Raw genomic sequence first — 20,548 nt, forward strand, 5'->3', positions numbered from 1 at the left:
CCTCAAACAAGAAAAACTTGAAAAACAAATACTCATGAACTGCGCTTTTTTGAGAAACAAATAACAAAAGATGCTCTTTCTTCAGCAGAGGACCGTTTAAATAATTAATGTTACTGATAACTTTTTAAGCTCTGCTGGGTTTGGGCCAAGATTGTTCCCTACGTCTTGAACACAACCTCAGATCCTCAGCGGCGTTCCCCCTACTGGTTCCTAAATCCCACCTTCTCTCATAAGGTGACTGGGCTCCAAACTTCAATGTCATCAATTACATTTTAAAATCAAATTTTTACATATAAGCCTTTTTATAGTTTAAATCATTTTTTTGTTTATATCACTAATGTACATTTATATAAATTTGCCTAGTTTGCCTTTTGCCTATCTCTTTCTACTCTTTAATATAAAAGTAATCTGTTACTCTGCCTTTTTATATCATTTTATCTTTGTAGCAATGTTTTCAAAGGTGCAATATAAATAAAGATGACTATAAGTTGAATATGAATCCAATAAAAAAGGATGGGTGGCTTATTACCTTCCATTTCGTGACCGAAAAACTCGCTGTCGTGCACAGAGATAAGTGAGTGGCTGAAGAGAGAGCTGAAGAGATAGAAGAGGGGAATGATGCGGTTGGAGTCCTCAAACGACATCGGAGACCCTCGTGAGATCAGCTGTAAGAGCGGCACCATGGAGCTGGGGGGACGGACAGACAGGCCGAAATATGAATATAGGACTGAACACACACAGATATACGTTTGCAAGTAATCAGATATCAATCAGCTCACCCAGTGATCATTTTTGTCGTCATGGAAGTTATCAGGTACCAGAGATGCCTCAGGAAACGTGCATTGAAAGCTAAACTATACAGAAGTCTGCAGGGAACAGAGAAGCAGAGAGACATGTTCAGTTTAAACACTTATTTTGATAAAGTATACTGCTCTCATCAACAAGACATGAGTTGGAGAGCTATTTCAATCAGATGACACAATCGGTGCGAAAGAACTGTAAAACGACTTTCCGTCAATCTGTCTGCTGTGTTGAGATTGTTAACTTTGCCCTGTTAACCAGAGGACGCAAGTAAAAGGGGGGAGAAAATAAATGACACTGTTAACCAACATTTTCCCTCATAGAATTTTCTTGGCCTTTCTCTCCCCTTTTATACCCTGTAAGGGCCGAAAAGAGATTAAATGAGCCATTAAGCTTTATTTAGGCGAGGCACCTTCCATTAGTAAACTAGTTGCTGGCGAGGGTGCCCAGCTCGGGTCATAAACAGCCCCTCTGGCTTCCTGCTGGAGCCCCATTTAACTTAATGGCCAGGGGGAGCAAGACAATGGAGGACAGAGGAGGAGGGGAAGCCTGGTCCTCGCTGTGACCCCGCAGCGCCAGCATGCTTCCACACTCACGGCGAATTACATGATAACACCGCAGAGGGCCCACATACCTTGCTATAGTCGCTTTGCACTCAACGGGCTGTGGCACCGAGGTGTGAAGCTGCTCTTTGTTCGAGTGTTTGTGTGTGCTCCTAAATTGCATGGCTTTTCACACACAGGGTAAGTACAGGTGACAATAATGTTCTAAGTAAGCTAAAAGGTAAAATAAAAAAGGCCCCTGCATATAATAGGCCCTTGTTTAAGAGTGACAGTGCTGACACCTATAAGGATGCTTGCATTTAATAGGGCAGTGTCATGTATTCTCCGCAGAGCAGAGGAGCAAAGGTCGAGAAAGTAGAGCAAGAAAAAGAGAATCCAACATTGGCTGAATATTCTCATCTCAATGTCAATGCTCAAATTCCCATTCCGCCACTCAATCTACCAAAACCCATTCAGAACTCCCCAAATGGAAATGAGCATTAGGAGCAGGGTGTCACACGATCCTCGGTACGGCTTGAAAAATGGTTTGTGCCGAGCGCACACCATCTGTCAGTGGTACAAGGCTCAGGAGAGAAGCAGGGAGTGGTGCTGTGGGCTCATAACAAGTGATGCAAGTGTTTGATTGAAATGGGAAACAAAGCACTAAATGCCAGCTGACATGCTGATTTACGGCCCGAGAGAACCCAAACCCCCATTTCAATCATGGAATGAACCGCTAATAAACAAAGTCAAGACATCAGAAGGGGTGTGTGTGTGTGTGTGTGTGTGTGTGTGTGTGTGTGTGTGTGTGTGTGTGTGTGCGTGTGTGTGTTTGCGTGTGTGTGTGAAAAGCAGCTTGATGAATAACAGCCGGATCATTTCATTTTGTGGTGATGGAAGAATCTCTGTTCAGCAAAAAACATAAAAAAACAACTGGGCCAGGTCACATTTGATACCATAAAGATCAAATGAGCAGATTTCAACCTCACATTTGTTTAAACGTGATTGTTATCTCATGACAACACGAAAATCACAGCAACCATTCAAAAGTAAATGAAGGACCAAAGTTCATCAGAGCGAGCCCCGTTAGGGACAGAGTGTTACGTTGGGTTAAACCAAACTATCAAAGTGAAATTACACCAAATATCCAACGGTAAACAATTAAAGTGAAATTACACCAAACACTCTAGAACAAACCTCTGCTGAACACTATTAGAAAACCAATCAAAAACTAATTCTGGTCTCATCTCCTATGGAAAAAAAAAAAGTCCTTTCATGAGACATTTTACATATTTATTAAAAAGGCAGCGTGCCGGGCCGGCTGGACCACTGGCCAGCCTCTCTCTCTTCTTTTTGCTGTAAGAGCAGTAAATCAAGGCCGGGATGCAATTTGCTCCCCTTAGCCTCTTGTAAAGCTATCCCGTCCACTCCTGCAGTGATTAATCTTTCTCAGTGAGCTAATTATTTTGTACAGATATCCAATAATGATGGAAGACGAAGGGGCAGGATTTATGGTAAAAGCGAAGAGTAGGAGGAAGCTGTAAAATTAAGGGGGACGGGGGATAGGCAGCGAAATACTTCTAAACTCTGGTCAATCACTTGTAAGCAATCCTGCAAAATTGCTAATTGACCATCGGACTCGAAACGCATGTGTCAATGAGGGAGCGAATTTTTGGTAACTGATGCACCGTAAGATACAAACGTGATTGGACTCCTGATACATCAACATCTCCACCCACACGTTTAAATCAACCGGCAGCAAGTGGCTCCACTAATAATTAACTAGAGCAGGTTGACCATCCATGAAGCTCAGTTTGGATCACCTCCCGTCAGTCAATGCACCATCCACCCCCTCCACCACCACCACCACCACCTCTGACATCCTGGCCCTAATGTAATCAACCTGAGAAGGGGTAATTGCCCTCGTCCAGAACTGACAGCTTCCCTGACATCCCTGCTTCCTTTGCCGGTTGTAAATGCCAGTGGGTGCGGACCACTGATAACTGCCTGCCTCGCTTCACCGTTATTTACATTACTGCTTACAGCGCGGAAACGCATAAAAAGACACAGTTTTCCTCTCAATCAGGTAGGTGTGTAAACAGGCTCTCTGAATGCAAGGCCTGATGTTGACAAGATGTGTAAAATGTTATGATATCAAATAAAAATGTATTTTTATGTTTTGGTTTGATCCATAAACACATGCGCCACTGTAAAGTCAATATATTTAAAGTATCAAAAGTATTTTATTAAGATGAAAGAAGGATACCTACAATCCCTGCTGGTAATATATATATTTAGTCTATTGTTATTTACATGATAAAGCAATACAGTTATACAAATGTAAAACCTTGTGCATTGTTTTTCAAAGCCCTACAGGTTATCCTGAAACAAACAATTATGTGTATTTGTACCTGACTTTTGGCACCATGAGGCGATGCTGGACCATGAGTGTGTGACAGATGGACGCCATCATGGTGAAGACCTCCTCGCTGGCCGAATCCCTCCAGACCAGGTTCAGCAGGGCGTTAGTCTGATGCTTCGTGTCCAGCTTGTGGACACACTCCTCTGTGATCAGCTGCACTGAGATTCTGCTGTCATCCTGATAAGAGAGGGAAACACACACTGGTTGGAAGACTGGGGGGAAAAAAAAGGTGGTGGTGCATATGTCACGCTGCGCCAAACAGAGATGGGCCGCATTTCCGTTACCTAAAATTAGCATCTTAATTACTTATTATTAGAGTATTCTGTAATGGGTATTTGTCATGGCTGAAGAAATTCAAATGTAATATCCATACATCAGACACATCAGATTAAGGGTTTTTCTCTCCTGATTCTGAGTCCGATATCAAAACTCTTAAGTATATTCACATATAGTTCTGATCTGCTTCATGAGTATATGAGTATATATATTTCATATATTCATGAGCCTACCTGTCAACAAAAAAAAATCGTGGGGTAATCCCATTAAGATTTTCTGAGTACGTATATGTGTCTGTGTATGTATCCTACCTGCATGGGAGGGTGACGGATGCCAGTGTTATCGTCGTCGTCCTCCGAGTCGCTGCTGACTTCAGGCCTGGTGCTGCTCTCCGACACTGGCAGTAGCGGCAGCAGCGTCTGCAGAGCCCGGAGGTACAGCAGGAGACCCTCCTCTGATAGCGAGCCTGCCAACACACACCCATAACCATCACTCTGCACACCATCATAACTTCATCTCTTTAAATTAGTCATAAAGTGTTTATGCTTCAGTGTGCGGTGTGCGCTCTAAACTGTTCCACCCACCTAAGCAGTTCTCCCCCGCACAGAGGACAAAGTAAAATACCCATGGTGCCTGTCTCTGCGGTGACGAGGAGGAGCCGATGGTGGCCTGCAGGGTGCTCAGGAAGGCCTCGAACGGGAATGAGAGACGGACGTCGGACAGTGCCGGGATAAAGAAGTGAAAGATCTGCTCGGTGAAAGGTGCAGAGATAAACTCCTCGGTAAAGGCGGCAAATACAAACTGCCTGTGAGACGACAGAGAAACAGACATAAGACACGTTAATGCACAGCATGAGAAGGGTGACATTATTTAAACAAAATGACTGTGATTCAGCTATAGAATTCTGCTAAAAGGGCGTCTTGTTCTAACACCACTCTGCTTATTCTGTTGCTCCAATATTGAATCTCCAAACAGAGCTGCTTTGTGTGACCCAGTCACACACATCTGGTGGGCCAAGTCAGATAATTAGCTGTTACTGTCCGCGTGTACACAAGTTTCTCTCACTCCCGCCTTGCTTTTCTTCAAAGAAGAAAAGAAGTGCCCTGTCGTTTGTTATTAAGAATGTCTGAAACTGAGGGCAAACAGCCTGATATTCTGCACTCTGGCGAGCGAGCGAGTCTGGGGGCCTTTTATGGCTTGTTGTAAATTGGTCTTAGAAGCAATTACTGCTTCACTACTGACTAGAGGGGACAAAAAACTGCTGCAGTTTGTCTGATCAGTTTAATGGATGATTTTTAAAGAATTCCCTTGGGACAAAGACTTTCCCCTTCCAGCTATAATGTAGTCGTCTTCTCTCTGTGCTCAAAAAACACGGCAATTTCGAAGGTCTGCAGACATCAACCACTTTATCAGTAAATCCTTCTGATCTTATTATGTGCAGATTTTTATCCTGATACTTCATTAAGTGTGCATGGGGCTTTTCAGTCTTCTCCAGACAATATCAGCACTGTATAAGGCACTAACCTAAAGTCTGTGAAGATAGTCTTTGCTGATTATCACAGAATGCAATTTGCAATCCACGACCAGTGATGACGTTATTGCATTATTTATAGAGGGCAATTTTACTATCAGACACCTGTCACCACTGGAGTTTGGTGTGTCTGATATACTGTAAATGCTTATTTCCTTCAGCACCTTTAGCCAGTTACCATTTTGAGACCGAGCTCCATAAAAAAAAGTACATCTCATAGATATCATGTAAATATCATGCACACTGACAACATACTGAAAGAGGAAAGAAGTGAGGATATTGCTGGTTACAGTACGTGCAATTTCTTTAAAGCCTGGATGCTTATGATAAACAAACATATATATATATATAAAACATAGTTAGACTTTGGAGCAGAAATTCCACCCTGCAATGCAACAAAATCCTGCCACCGTCTGTGTGAAGGCCCTGATCTAATTTTGGCTTCAGTCTCTGTGCTGTACCTTGCGCCTGTTGTGCAGGAGGAGTAAGTAAAGTGCAGAGGTTTGAGAATGTGCTCCAACAGTGTGCTTGCAAGAGGGACAGAAGGAGCATCACTGTACTCCAGACTGGAAGGGAGCCTGTGATTCACAAGAATATACAGCGACCTGTAGTATCCTGAGGAGGAGACAGAGAGAAATTTAGGTTTTAAAAGGACATTAAGAAGATTAAGAATTCATTACAAAATGTTTTTAAAAAAAACAAAAACATATAAGAATATATTTGCACCCATTACATAACTATAATAACTTTAACAATAAGAATGCAAAAGGAGAAGCAAGGATAACCTGCAACATCTGCTGAAGATGAGAGTTCTCCTCTGTGTAATATTTTTAGCTATAAAAGTAGGGCTTGCAAGCTTGCCTGCTTAATTGGGTTTTAAGACATCTGAGTGCAGTTGACATAGTGCCGAACATTAAACAAGGCGCTTTGTGTTGACGGGAAAAATCATTTCAAACAGTGATGTTGGAAGTGACTCATACCACTTTGAAAATGTAAACACTATGAGATGCACTTGACCTGTGCACAGTACTGTATACGCTCAGGTGCCAGTAAGAGTAGGAACTGCCCTTGTTCAGATAAAAGTAGTCAAACACACTTGAGACCAATTGGTATTGACATACATTAACAATCTCTACATAAGCCTTAATGCTTGATGATTAGGCCTTTAAAGGTTTATTTGTGTCTGTGCTACTGTACACACTGGAATAAGATCCCCGTGAGCTTACCTTTCTGTACCATATAGTGCAAAATCTGCTCGAGTAATGAAGCTACATAGTTAGCATCTGGAATAACAGGAAGATAGGTTTTCTCTGAAGAAAAGATTTCTAGCATCCGCATGGGAACCGCCACATTTAAACTGTCATCCGTGCAGTTCTGTAGGAGTCTGTGGAGACAAAAAGAGGAACAAGTGAGATAGTGACAACCACTGCATCTTCCCCAAATAGCACCCTACCACATGTTTAAGCATCCAGTAGCTAAAAATAGAAATCTATTTAGTCTGATTTTAGAACTGTACCTGCAGCAGAAGCCTAAGATCCTCTTGATTTGAAACATACATGTTTGTCTCTGTGGGCCCACCAACAGCTTCACAAACTGACTGTTGAGTTTCACCAGGTTCTGGCACAGCCATATCTTTAAGAAAACACAAACAGACACAGTTTGTACATGTATATGAGACCTCTGGTTGTAACAGCTACAATCAGCATAATTGTAACTGAAGAGTATTAAAGATATTTAAACAATCTCACCAATCTCTGTGCATCCACACCCTGTCTGTAGAAAAATATGAGTTGTCTTGATAAGAGGCAGAGGCGAGGACCATCCAAGACATGCTGAGCTCCCCCCGCCAGCGTCTGGCTGACCGACTCGTCAAAACTGGCCCTCTGGGTGGCATACTGAAGAAAAAGGTCACATATTGAAAACACTTCGTTTGCACAGACTATGAAGGCTCTACCTGTGATTACGCAAATGACAAATGTGTCAAATGACAAATTGACAAGCTGAGACAATAATCAGTCATGATGACGTGTTGTCACTTATCTGCTCTCTCAACAAACAGCCTATGTTTCGAGTCCTGATAACTATCAATACTCTTATAAACCCTTTGCTAAGAAAGTGAAAAACATTCATTCATATTCTTTCTTTTACCAAACTGTCACTTTCACAATTAACACAAATCTTTTCATCTCTTGGAAGATATCTCAAGCACTCATCACCATGTTCACTAACTATCACTAAATGACTAATAACAAAAAAGTGTCACCAATTAAAAACAATCATACACACAACTTTTTGAGAAGCTGACAAATCAACTAGTGCCACCCCTTACTGTAGAAATCTATCAAATTACTGTCAATCAAACTGTAAGACACATAGCAAAACTAAGACAAAGAAAATCAACCACACAGGAAGTAATTGTTCATCAACAGATATTCTCATTTCATACTTGAGAGACCTGTGCCAGAAACCACAGCTTCATTCATACACAGACCCGATTGAGATTTCTGAAGGTTGATGCACGAACCCACTGACTGTAACCGCAGACTCAGTAAACCATATCTACAAGACCATATGACAGGCAACACCATTCATGAGCCACCTGCATGTTACAGGGTTTTATGTGTGAGTGCTGACACACAACATCACTGAAATCTAAAGATGGCACCTTAAAGTAGGCTCACCTTGAACCTACTTTTACTTCTTTTCAAAAGTTTTTTGACTCAAAAATAAGAGTTTAATGACACAGTTCACATTTCTGATGGCAAACCAAAAATTTGATTCTTAATGTAACATAATAAAAACATTTAAGATTTATGCCGCTTAATTTGAGCCTTACCTGTCGTTTCAAGTCCTGGTAGCCACGTATGTAGGACTGAATGATAATGGCATTCTTCAGTCGTTTCCTTTCATCCTGAATAATAAAAGAGCACAGTTAAGACGTGATGAGACCACAGCATCAGTGACCACTGAAACAAAGGAGGGCAATACTGTTCTATCCTGAATACGTAATGTTTGGTAGGTGAAGATTCTCAGTCATACAGGTCTAAATGCTATATTGTAACTATATCGTACCAGGATGGTGACGGGATGAAAGCTGAAACGTCTTCAAGAAACTGAAACAAGTCCTGTTGCCTCCTATATGGCACTTATAATTAATGTTTAGTATTTACTCTTTTTATCTTTAGTATTTACACTGCAATAACTTTAAACTGAATTGTGCAAAGTAGTATGACTCAGTAATTTGTCTCTACAGGAAAATTGTGTGTTTATAACACACAAAAAAGGTCCTTGGAATGATGTTAAAGACTGAAGTGTTTCACGAGCTGTTTGAAAACAAAGCATTGCACAAACATAGTTACCTCTCTTTTTCTTCTTTCTTCTTGAGTGCGATGCAGCAGAGATGCCTTCTCCTCCTGAAAAACAACATAAGATCACCTCTAGATTACTTGCTTGAAAACTAATATGCTTTGCGAGTTTTGCTTTTCACAGATGTGTAAGAAAATTGACTATGTGTTTGATAAGATTCATTCCACTCTATCTTCCCGGATGACACTCACCTTCTTACTCGCTCCTCCAAGTGATACCTTGGGTCTTGTCTTGAAATCTCCCTCAAAGCTAAACATTGTTAGATTTTTCCCATTGACTGATTCAGAAGTTGACACTGATTCCTGAAACAGAAAGCGAAAGGAAAACAAATTCAGGGTCTTTATCCAACACCTACTGGTAGAGCCAAAACTAAAACAAGTGATGAAGTGAAACCAAAATGACCTAGCGACTCGTGACTTGGCAACAACTTACACACAATTAACTCAGGCTAAATCGATTCTTCAACCAATACAGCAGGCTCTTGCGTTGGCTGATTGTAATATATATTACCAAATAAAACAGGCATGAAAGTCAATATGGACGAGACCGAAGGTTAACTTTAGCTAATTGTCCGGCTGACAGCTTCAGTTTGGTTTGCAACAATAGTTAGCAAGCCGGTTACTTAGCTAGCTAATGACTCAGCAGCTGTCAGGTACTATGCACTGCCGTTTACGTTATGTGACTCCAAGTAGCAACGAAGACACCAAATCACAAATTATTTATTGTTGACATGTCGCAGTACTGATTCGTACGTTTGTGAGTAACTTGATATTGTTGACGTTAGCACTGCAGCTAGCTAGCAGAGGAGCTAAGCACTCAGGCAGGCTAACTTTACGGGGGGTGTCTTCCTATCCGCATGTTCTTTTTGACATCGCTCATATTGCAGGATACTCGTCTGAGAAATAGAACCGTTTACCTTTGACTTTTGATTTAAGGAATGAAAAACACACAATAACTCTGTGTAGGCAGTTATGGTTAATCCCAACGTCAAGTCTTCTTTTCCTTCTCTCTCTAGAAATCAACACAACACAGGGAAAAGCTAACTTAACTGCATCCGGTTCCTACGATATCAGGGAGCTGATTGGACAGAATTCCTGTCAATAATATTCGAGCGGCTTAAGCCCGCCTTCTTCTAGATACATTGAGAAGGTTCTGTGACGTGTGTTTTTCTTTTTTTACTTTGTTTTTCCTATTTTCCTTACTTACTTTACATTTTTATAGTTTATTGTTCGTTTAAAAATGAAAGAAGAACTTTACATTAAGCTATTTGTTTATTTACATTTTATTTTGATTGTACACATGATCACACAGGTGCTTGTTATTCTGTTATCAGTGTTGTAAAAAGTACACACAAGTCATGCTTGAGTAAAATATTACTTTTTTAAGAATGAAAGTCAAATGAACTTAAGTATCAAAGGAATTTCGTGGCAATAGATACAGGTAAAAGTAAATTATACATAGTTTTATGTGTATGTTTATAGTGTATACCAGGGTTGATAATCAGTGTTTTTCTAATTATTAGAATCTAAAATTAATTTCCAAATGTGGTACTTTTTCTTTGATGCATAATGCAATCTGCAAAGTAACCTGTAACTAAAGTTACCACATAAAAGTAGTGTGGTGAAATAATATATGAAAAAATATTTGAATCCAAAATGTCTATTCGAAGTATAAAGTAGCAGAAAATGGAAATAAGTACAGATGACTCAAAACTGTAGTTTAGCAATGTGCTCAAGTAAATATACTTAGTTGCATTCTATCAGTGTGTATTATATAAGTACAGGTAATTTTTCTACAACAAAACATGATACACTTAAGCTGCTGGGCAAAGGCATAGAAAAATAATTGATGGACACAGTTGAGGTGAACTACCCTCTTTCCTTTTGAATTTGAATCATCTTTTATTGACACAAGAAACTGTTTCATAGGACCTTCAGTACAACAAAAAACAAACATAAAACATAGATAATTGGAGTAGTAGTCCAATTGATATATTGGTCGACTGATAGCATTGGCTGGTATTGGCCTGTCACAGATCGGTATCAGTGTATGTTGTCTGATATGTGCTGATTTTATTTTGACAGAAAATAATGCAGAAATGTATGTTTTGGGTCATTTATAGTTATTAAACTCCCAGTGAAGCTTAATGTCAGTGCACTGGTGATGAACAAGTTTATTGTTAAACTGTATAATATCCTGCCTCCATCACATACATATCTTTGTCACAAGTGTTTAATAATCACTTTTCAGGAATCACTGAAAGAATATGTGTGTTTCTGTGTATGTTTATAAGAAATATGGGCTAGAATATTGGTATCAGGACTTCTTTACTCCATAACATCGGTATCAGCATTGGGACTAAAAATCCAGTATCAGCTCTAGTTAGTAGCTCTCAAACATGCAGTATCACACATTATATGGAGTTTGCCTGTTGTCATGTAACTGCAGATGTTGATGAGTATTTCAAGGACTTCTCTTCTGAGATTGAAAGTCCTAACTTGATCTCAGAAACAGCCACCATTTAAATGCGTGAATGTGATTTTAAACATCGCTAACAACGCCTTGAAGTGCTCAGAAAATCTCATCATACTTTCATTCCCTTGATATCTGGAAAAAGTTCAATCCATTTCACTGCCAAGAGCTTCGATTTACCATATTTCACTGTTAATCTGGAGGACTCTATAGTTCCAGCTGTTGTTAGTGCAGACTCTTTGCTGGCATTAGGTCACCTTAAGGGCATTTTCTTCATTATTAGTGCAGATATGTACAATAAAAACAGTCAAATACAGCACAAACAACAACAACCTACGAACCTGAGGCTAAAAATAATTTGTTCTGGGTTATTCGTGTGGCCATATGCTCATCTCCTCACAGCCCTTCATTACATGTGGCGTACCTCAAGGCTCCTTCCTTGGACCGGTTACAGTCCCACTCATACATGAGAGAAAATTAGATCTCTGGCCGTTGTTACGCTGATCACACAGAGTTTTGCCACGTTGGATTCTCTGCATAACTGTTTTACAATACCCGTTTCATGAGTCAGCTCTGGTATAATGGGACAAGGCTTAAGCTTTGTTTAACTTTCTCTTCACCGGCTCTATCTCCATTTCAGAATTGACTTTAGCTTTTTATCTTTATGAACTTTTGATCCCCTTGTGAGCCTGCACATAGCTGGAGGTCTCAGATGCAGGCTGACAAACCTGCCAGAGCAACTGTGCTTAGATCTGTCAGCATCGTTACTATAAGGTCTTTTGAATTTATAAACTTTTATGTTTTTATATTCCAATTTTCTCATCAGATGTATCAATTCCTTCCTATTTGTTGCTATGCTGTGTTGTGGCTGTGTAAATGGACATTATTATACTATGATATGAAGGCATAACTGGTGTAATGGTTCTTTATTACAGTTTTTAATCTATTTTTTACTACTTGTGTTCTAATCTGTCTGTCTTCATTGCGTCAGTCTTGATTTTGAAGGACATGTTTGTTTGTTTGTTCTGAAAAATATTACACAAACATTTTCAAATATTTTACATTAAAAAAATCACAATAACACAATATATGTATATATATAATGTGTTTATGATTCTATACATGATAAGACAATATATATGAGAAGTATGGTGATTATTGTTCATATAACTAGATATATTTCTGGTTTTTTTTATTAGCGCTGCTCTTCAAAAATCTGACTTTGCATAATATATTCATCAGTTTATACATAAATACAAATCGTTAGGTTTGCATGCATAATAGGATGGAATTTTGTATAACTGCTTCACAAGACAGCATAATATTTGCTAATTTGAACCCCTCATGGGATGGTCAAAATATATATATTTTTTGATTTTACAACACATTTTCCAATCAATGCCACCTGTTTAAATCAATGCCTCTCTTAAGAGAGTCAACAAACAGTGAAAACGATTAGCTTCACTTCTATCCATCTCTTTTTGTCCCTCCATAACACAAACATTATAGTTGAAAAATTTCAATAAAATAAATTCATTGCCTGAGCATATGTAACAACTGCTGACATTTTCCAGTTTGGTGGAATTCAACCTCTATGTCATAGCAACTTAAAAAGTGAGTTTTTGTTCAAATAAAAGATCTATATTAGCCAAAAACCCCAAAGATGTGGATATAATAGTGAAGTCTGACAGGAGCCTCCACATTTGCAGAAAAATGTGCCATTTAAGAATTTCAAATTAAAGCTTTATTTATATATTTATCTATTTATTTATTTATTTGTGTTTTTTATTTGTCCAGTTTTTGATTGGCCATTGGCTCATTTTTGATAAAGGACATAAACCCACAAATTAATTAATCACATTTGATTTGACACTCAGATTTCCTGGCCATATGTAGATATTTATGTGATATATGTTGTTTTTAGTGTTATTATTTACACTTTTTGTCAACAAACCGATGACTGATATCATCGGGCTTTTTATTGGCTGAACGAATAAAGGCTTTTAAAGCACGAGCACGAGACAGACGCAAATGGTTTCATCGATAAGATGTGATCGGGCCTATATATAATACTGTGGGCTCCTAGTCCCTCCATTCACAGTGTGTTGATAACACGTGTGAGATGAATTAAGCTGCGATATCGGATTTGAGACGTTTCATTTAGAGAAATAAGTCCTGCAGTAATTATCTCACATATTGACACTGATATTATATATTTTTTTTCCTGAGAGAAATTAGCTCATTAGATGTCAGGTAGGGGGGAAAAAATGATCATGAGCCACAAATGTTTTTAAAAGCATTTCCACACATTTCATGAAATTGGCCACTTGTGCCAATTTATCCGAACGTATTTATTGCGTTAAAAGAGACACAGCGCAGGTCCCTTCAGATTGCCTTTTCATAATGAACGCATTTACCGGAGGTAATTAATATATAAACCATCCCGATTTGTCACTTTGATTTGTATTTTAGTTAATTGTGAAAGTAATTACAGAGCAAATTAACAGCTTTCAGGAAAGAGCAGGGTTTTAGGGTTCGGTTCCATCCTGGGTGCCTTATTAATTTTCTCCCCTCTAGATGTGATGAAAAGGAGCGATAAATCTGGGTGATCGGTGAAGGCCAATACTAAATGGCTCCATATTTCACCGCCGCTTTAATAGAAATATTCATGCGGGGGCCCTTAATGAAATTAAACCCGCGGTGGGGACGAGGCGCAGCCCGGACGCGCGGCCATCGAGACTCGGGCTGTTATAATAATCACAGGAGGGGTTGATAAAAACGCCGTTTAATTGATGAGAGAGCCGCAAAACAGCAACTTCTGTTGTGGAGAGGTGAGGATGTTTATTCAGCCACTCGGGATACATTTTTACAAAAAGCTTCCACATCCTCTCCTGTGGCTCCAAAGCTGGATTTTTCTCTCATCATAAATTGAGAGTAAAGGTCAAATAAAAACGAGCAGAAACACATTAATATGGAAGAAAAAGCTCATTCCAGGAACATTTAGGACAATCTGTCAACGCACGATAACTGCTCTTGAACATCAGCATGTGCACCGTTTCTCCCCAACAAAAAATAAGTTGGCAGCAGCATATTATCTCCCCCCCCCCCCCCCCCCCCCCCCCTTCTCTTTCTATTCTTTTTTTCTTCCTCCACGTTTCCACGCAGCCCCCCACATCAATCTCCCCGTTATCATTCTGTAATTGGTCATGATCATCAAGGTCCACAATTAAATGGCGATCCTTTACTCGAAAACCACCCGGTGACTTGTTGATTTCCCCCGAGCAAATAAACGTCCCCGGAGCGCGGTTAGCTGATGAATTGACAAAAAACTAATCAGCTTTATTGGTAGACAGGTTAAGGGCAACTGGGTGTCAATAATTCTCATTTTGACCTCCTCTTCCATTAACTTTAAGTGGCTTATTAGACCGAAGTCACCCGGAGCCACGGGCCTATTAGCTCCATCTCTCTCCTCATCACACTTTCGGGGCTTTTCAATTACACCAAAAATCTCGGTGCGGCCCGTTGCGCACGGATTGCGCCCGAATTTGACTCATTTTTGTCAGCTGCGCAAAGCTTTTCTCAGCGGTATTGCTTTCTTTTTGTGACAGGTTTGATTTTAAAGAGAAAAAAGGCAATATTTTCATTAGCAGAAGAGCAAAAAAAACAAAACAAAAACAAAACAAAAACGTGATGATTTCTTTTAGAGAATGTAAAAACTCCAAACCGACAAAACGTGGTGTGCGGACATCTTCGTTGGAAGCAGCGAGGGGTTGATTAATTTGGCTGCACAGCTCCATTATAACAGGCCAGAGTGCGGCTGTCACCTTCAGGTTCGGAGCGACAGAAGGAGGGCTTTTACTGAAATTTCCCAGTTGGCCTCTGCAGGGTGATCCGGCTCAAGATGTTCACTCCTGCGCACGCCTTCTAATTCTCTCTCTCTCTCTCTTTTTTTTAAACGGGGTGTGTGTTGTGTTATTTGCCATCTAAATTCAATGAGTGAGGATGAGCCTGATAACCTTTCACATCACTTCACGTCGTTTAGGACTTAATCTAGAGGTGTACACCAGGGGATTAACACTCTCACGACACGGTTTGGCCTGCAGAAATTATTTTTACTATTTGATTTTTTAGATTTGCTGTTTTCATCTTAATCTAAACAGTATGTGTATTATCTTAAATGTATGAGACGTTATTTAATATAGGCTTATATCTCAAGTATAGTATAGGCCTCTATAGGAAAGGTAGAGACAGAAAAAGATTTAGAATTGGAGTAGTAATAAATGGATTTCCTATCTTTTTGTCATCAATGTCACATTTTGTTTCTAATTTCAGGTTAAAACAGAGCAATCACATTCCTCAGATAGCTCATCCAGTCTACTTCCAGCACAAACAATCAAAGGAAATTCGTTTTCCTCATCAAGAAGTATTAAGATTCTCAAAAATGTGTTCATCAAATGTGCTTTTATTAATTCATTCTGCAGTGTCTGTGGCTGCAGGTGTTTACTAAAACGTCACCACACCTGCTCCTGTGACCTTGGTCAAATTGCTGATGTGCACAGAAAGCCAGTCTCTCTCTACACCCCCCCCCCCCCCCAAAAAGGGCCATACTGCTGATCATAAAGAGAATAAAGTCCATCTTGATCTCTCTTGGAAACGTTTGCTCCATAAAGCCTCTGTGAATGAGTTATATACGGGCACAAAAATAACACCCAGTTGTAATCGAGCGAAAAACTTTAGTTTTATTTCCAAGGTGTGCGTCATTTTCTTATAATAGCAAATTTAATGAAAGCAATAAGGCAGCCAAAAGCGTGCTGTGCGGTGATTAGAGCGGAGAGGCGTTGTTGGGTCTGTGACGCTGAGCCAGCCCCCTCCAGACGGCTGCACCAATCGCCTCCTCCTGACAGGGATTAAGTGTCAAGCCGAGCTCCTCTCTCACACTCCGGACCACATCATAACTTTTGAGAGGTGGGAAAACGCCACCGACTTCTTCTCCTTCGTTTAACGGCAGCAGAAGTGACAAGGACGCGCAACGGCGGCTCGATGGAGAAATCCAAAAACTTTCGCATCGACGCGCTTTTGGCAGTCGATACACCCAAGGCGCAGACCTCTCCGCTGGCGCTTGTGACTTCCCTGTCCTCCTCCTCCATCCCGTCGTCCGGAGGCGAGCTGACCTCCAGCGCCGACGCTTTACGCACCGAGACGCCGTCTCCGCCGAGGATTTCCACCTGCGGCTTGATTCCTAAACCGGGTTTCCTCAACAGTCCGCACAGCATGGTTGGATTACATCCGCAGAGCACCGCAGGGATCCCCGCACAGGCTCTCTACGGCCATCCCATGTACACCTACTCCGCAGCCGCGCTCGCAAGCCAACACCCTGCCCTGTCCTACTCCTACCCACACGGCTCCCATCACCACCACAGTGATCCCATCAAACTGTCAGCCAGCACCTTCCAGCTGGACCACTGGCTGCGGGTCTCCACAGCCGGGATGATGCTGCCCAAAATGTCTGACTTTAATTGTAAGTAGCTGTTTCATCACAACATATCCTGTCTTTTATACTGTAGATATATCAACAAAGATATTACTAAAGCTTTTTGGTTATGAATGACGACCCGAGGCGACCCGATCTAAAAATGGTTGATGAAACTTTACAGGTTATATTTTTGCTACCTAATGTGACAAATAAAACGATGCCGCGTCATGATTGGCAGAAATCCTTAATTTACTTTAAAGAGGGCCCGTTTTCTTCAGATATTATGATGTCTGGATGAAGAGGCTGTCACAGAGTGATGTTTTTTCTAAGAGGAACTAAAATGGACAGATAATGGACAGTGGGAAAGTAGCAGAGGAATGTGAAACCCACAGTCGACATGCTATTTGCTCACCAGATACTGCCTTTTTTGTCTCAGCTCGTTTTAACAGATTTGTTCAAAACGCAGTGGCAAATAGCTCCTCTATGGAAATATTCATATGTGGACAACCTTGGTGCTTGTGCGAGGGGGCAAATAGATATTTTATTGCAACATAACACCAGATGTGTGTCAATTTTGTGCTAATTTTAATTATTTTGCTGACAAGTTGTAGACTTAAATCTATTCACGTGGATATGCTTCATGTCTGCAATTATTTGAAACAAAGTGTATTTAAGGTCTGTGGTTTTAAGATTGAATTTATGTCCTGTCATTCTTACAGCTCAGGCGCAGTCCAACTTGCTTGGCAAGTGCAGAAGACCAAGAACTGCATTCACAAGTCAGCAGCTGCTGGAGCTGGAGCATCAGTTCAAACTGAATAAGTACCTGTCACGACCGAAGCGCTTTGAAGTGGCCACGTCCCTCATGCTGACAGAAACTCAGGTACGGTAATAAACCTTGAAGCATTTTTATGATCTCCTGTTTGAAGGCTTAAAATATGTGTTTTGTTTTTTTCTTTCTTTCATTTTCTGAAAATGATGAAATCTCTTTCTTCTTGACCCCCGATGGGTTATGTCTTGTCCAGAGGCAGTTTTCCTTTTTCGCTCAAATAAAGACACGATAGCGTGTCTTTTATTCTATTAAAGTGATTTGAAGAAATATTTTGTAGATTACATGACTTTAAAGACATGTGCGCAGTGTGTGATAGCTGTAACGCCGCAGAGGTCAATGTCAGGTGGACTGGTAACCTTTACGCGATCTTTACGCACAGTTACGCACAGATAAGCCTCTATCTCTCCGCGTTTCAACTCATCAAACTCGATCATTTCCCCCCTTCCTCCAGGTTAAAATCTGGTTCCAGAACAGACGCATGAAGTGGAAGAGGAGTAAGAAGGCCAAAGAGCAGGCCGCCCAGGAGGCCGAGAAGAATAAAGGCAGCAAGAGCGGCCAGGAGAAATCTGACGGACTCGAACAGTCGGACTATAACAGCAAGACAGACTCAAAAAACGGCAGAATAAGAGACTTCAGGGACAGTGACGACGACGAGGGCGACAATTTCCTGTACAACTCGTCGGACTGCTCCTCGGACGACGAGAGGAATCACACCAGCGACATAAGCCCGCAGCCTTGAATCTCGAAGAAGAAAAAAAAAGGCGCAGAACTTCAATTATAAAGACTGTGGGAGGATTTCCGCTATAAAAAAAAAAGTTGCAGATGCATGTAATCCGACCTCTAAAATCACCTCCATGGAATTCATTTTGTTGTCATGAAAATAATAACATTTAGGTGATGACGATCTCAAGTGTCGCGAGAGAGCAATAAAGCAAGGAGATTTATGTTTAATACAGTAGGAGCATCATTCAATCGGCCGTAGGTGAACTGTGACATAACGCATGGTTTATATGCAAACGCTGTAAACTGGCTCAGGTTCTCTGCAGTCTCCCCCCCCCCCCCCCCCCCCCCCCCCGGCTGTGTTGGGTAGTTTGTCAGCAATAACAGCTCCCACCACAGGAGATAACTCTGCCGCCATCTCTCTTACGTTGGCCTGATTTTATTCCTTGTGTAAGTGAGTCATATCACGCTGGAAATAAATGTTATGTTTATTTTTCTATACCGTATTTATAAAAATGGTCATAATGCCAGTGCATGCTAAATTATTGTTTAGCGTCTCAAACTATGTGGAATAAAATGTTTTGTAGAAAAGTCGATTTTGGCGCAAGCCTTGTGTTTTGTTTCGTTTTTTTTTTTAAAAGAAAAAATAGTCCCCTTGATTTACGATTCCTTCGCAGCGCGGACGCGGATGGACGGAGGCTCGTGTGTTTCCCTCCCCTGCTCTGACAGGTCGGGTCATGGGAATTACTGTTAATAGAGCTGTCGGATCTGTGCAAACGTGCAGCGAGAGCAAACAGCGAGCAGGCAGGCAGACGGAGGAAACATTTCACACCACACTAGCAATGGGCTCGCATTAATAAAGCCCTTTAAACGGCCCGCTGAGCGACAAGTCCGCCTGCTCAGGCACTATTTCCAGATCTGGAGTCATTTTTAAATTAATTCAGCTGAAAGAAATCTTACAATATTATTTTATTGAGGGCATATCTGATTGAGGAAATCAGATTTTAAAGGGGTGCCTTGTAGTTTAGGAGAGGAAATTTAAACCCTGAATTTTTATATTTACAATGTTAATGAGGCGACAATAGACACTCAGAAGTGGTTATTATTTCCATAATTGAATAAACAAGCTGTTCACACAAGAAAAAAAGAGTTTTAAGCTGGAAAGGTGGCAGGGTCCGCCATAGATAAACAAAGTGAAACAGTATGAAATTGTGTCCTTTAAGGTCAGTTTGTCTATTCAGTTTATTCGGTCATGAAAACAAGGACAGTTTTTTTATTTAGTTTGTTTGGCAAAAAATAAATAAATCTGTCAATGAAGATATTTCTCCTCTGATTAAATAGACTTTGTGCTCCTTTAAATAAAAATCTGTTAAAGCTGCACTATATGAGAGAGAGAATGAAAAGAAAACCTCCATCGTGATTGATTTTCGTGGCTGAATAAGCGGAATAGACAAACTGTTCTCAAAGAGCGACACAGTGTCACACGCTGGTGTTTTACTTTGTTTATATCTGCGGGATGGCTTCAAATAGACCTAGCTCCTCTGAGGACCGCTTGTTTATAATGGAAATATATCAAATAAATATTTCAAATGTATTATCATATTATGAATATAGTAAATGTAACATTTCTCTGTTTTTCTCTAAAGCTATATGGTGCACCTTTAATTTCTGACTAGCCTATTTTTTGTGTGGCTTGATCACAGACCATCAACTCTTTTTTTTAAATTCAAAAACAATGTAAGAAGGAGGAATTATAACAATTAATGCTGAGAGTAGTACATTTATATATATTTAAAAATGTACACTATCTTGTTGTCTTTTCCTGGTTTTAAAGGCTGCATCACCGTAAAATTATGTAATTTTCTGAACTTACCAGAATGTTCTATTTCCACATTACCAATTATTATTTATAAAAAATCTCATTGTGTTAATATGTTGTGAAAGTACCAATAGTCTTCCATACAGTGTTGTCACAATATCAATCATGAGATACTCAGTAAATAAAGAAAAAAGGGATATTTGATTTTGTCCATACTGCAGAGCTTTGTACACATTACACATTTATAAATTGTGTTATGGACTCTGTGTATTACAGGAAAAATAAGAATGGAGTTCC

At 40.2% G+C, this 20,548-nt stretch overlaps 2 protein-coding genes across 2 annotated transcripts in view; one reads left to right on the forward strand and one right to left on the reverse strand.

Moving 5' to 3' along the window:
* Positions 1-9,994, reverse strand: part of ube3c (ubiquitin protein ligase E3C) — a 29,517-nt gene extending 19,523 nt beyond the window's left edge. The window contains exons 1-13 of the mRNA XM_030398763.1: positions 9,855-9,994; positions 9,130-9,240; positions 8,932-8,985; positions 8,409-8,483; positions 7,321-7,467; positions 7,089-7,204; positions 6,799-6,956; positions 6,034-6,187; positions 4,626-4,846; positions 4,353-4,507; positions 3,755-3,942; positions 780-866; positions 530-687 (exon numbers count right to left, since the gene is read on the reverse strand). Coding sequence (XP_030254623.1) covers positions 530-687; positions 780-866; positions 3,755-3,942; positions 4,353-4,507; positions 4,626-4,846; positions 6,034-6,187; positions 6,799-6,956; positions 7,089-7,204; positions 7,321-7,467; positions 8,409-8,483; positions 8,932-8,985; positions 9,130-9,195 — 1,579 coding nt within the window. The 5' untranslated portion in view covers positions 9,196-9,240; positions 9,855-9,994. The remainder of the gene's footprint in view (positions 1-529; positions 688-779; positions 867-3,754; positions 3,943-4,352; positions 4,508-4,625; positions 4,847-6,033; positions 6,188-6,798; positions 6,957-7,088; positions 7,205-7,320; positions 7,468-8,408; positions 8,484-8,931; positions 8,986-9,129; positions 9,241-9,854) is intronic.
* A 6,371-nt stretch (positions 9,995-16,365) lies between these two features.
* mnx1 (motor neuron and pancreas homeobox 1) lies at positions 16,366-19,504 on the forward strand. The gene is made up of 3 exons (XM_030397823.1): positions 16,366-16,928; positions 17,603-17,763; positions 18,164-19,504. The coding sequence occupies exons 1-3, from the start codon at positions 16,451-16,453 to the stop codon at positions 18,449-18,451; spliced, it is 927 nt and encodes a 308-aa protein (XP_030253683.1). The 5' UTR covers positions 16,366-16,450; the 3' UTR covers positions 18,452-19,504.
* Positions 19,505-20,548: the final 1,044 nt, after the last annotated feature.

Source organism: Sparus aurata, chromosome 19 (assembly GCF_900880675.1).
Source record: "Sparus aurata chromosome 19, fSpaAur1.1, whole genome shotgun sequence".
NCBI classification, from domain to species: domain Eukaryota; kingdom Metazoa; phylum Chordata; class Actinopteri; order Spariformes; family Sparidae; genus Sparus; species Sparus aurata.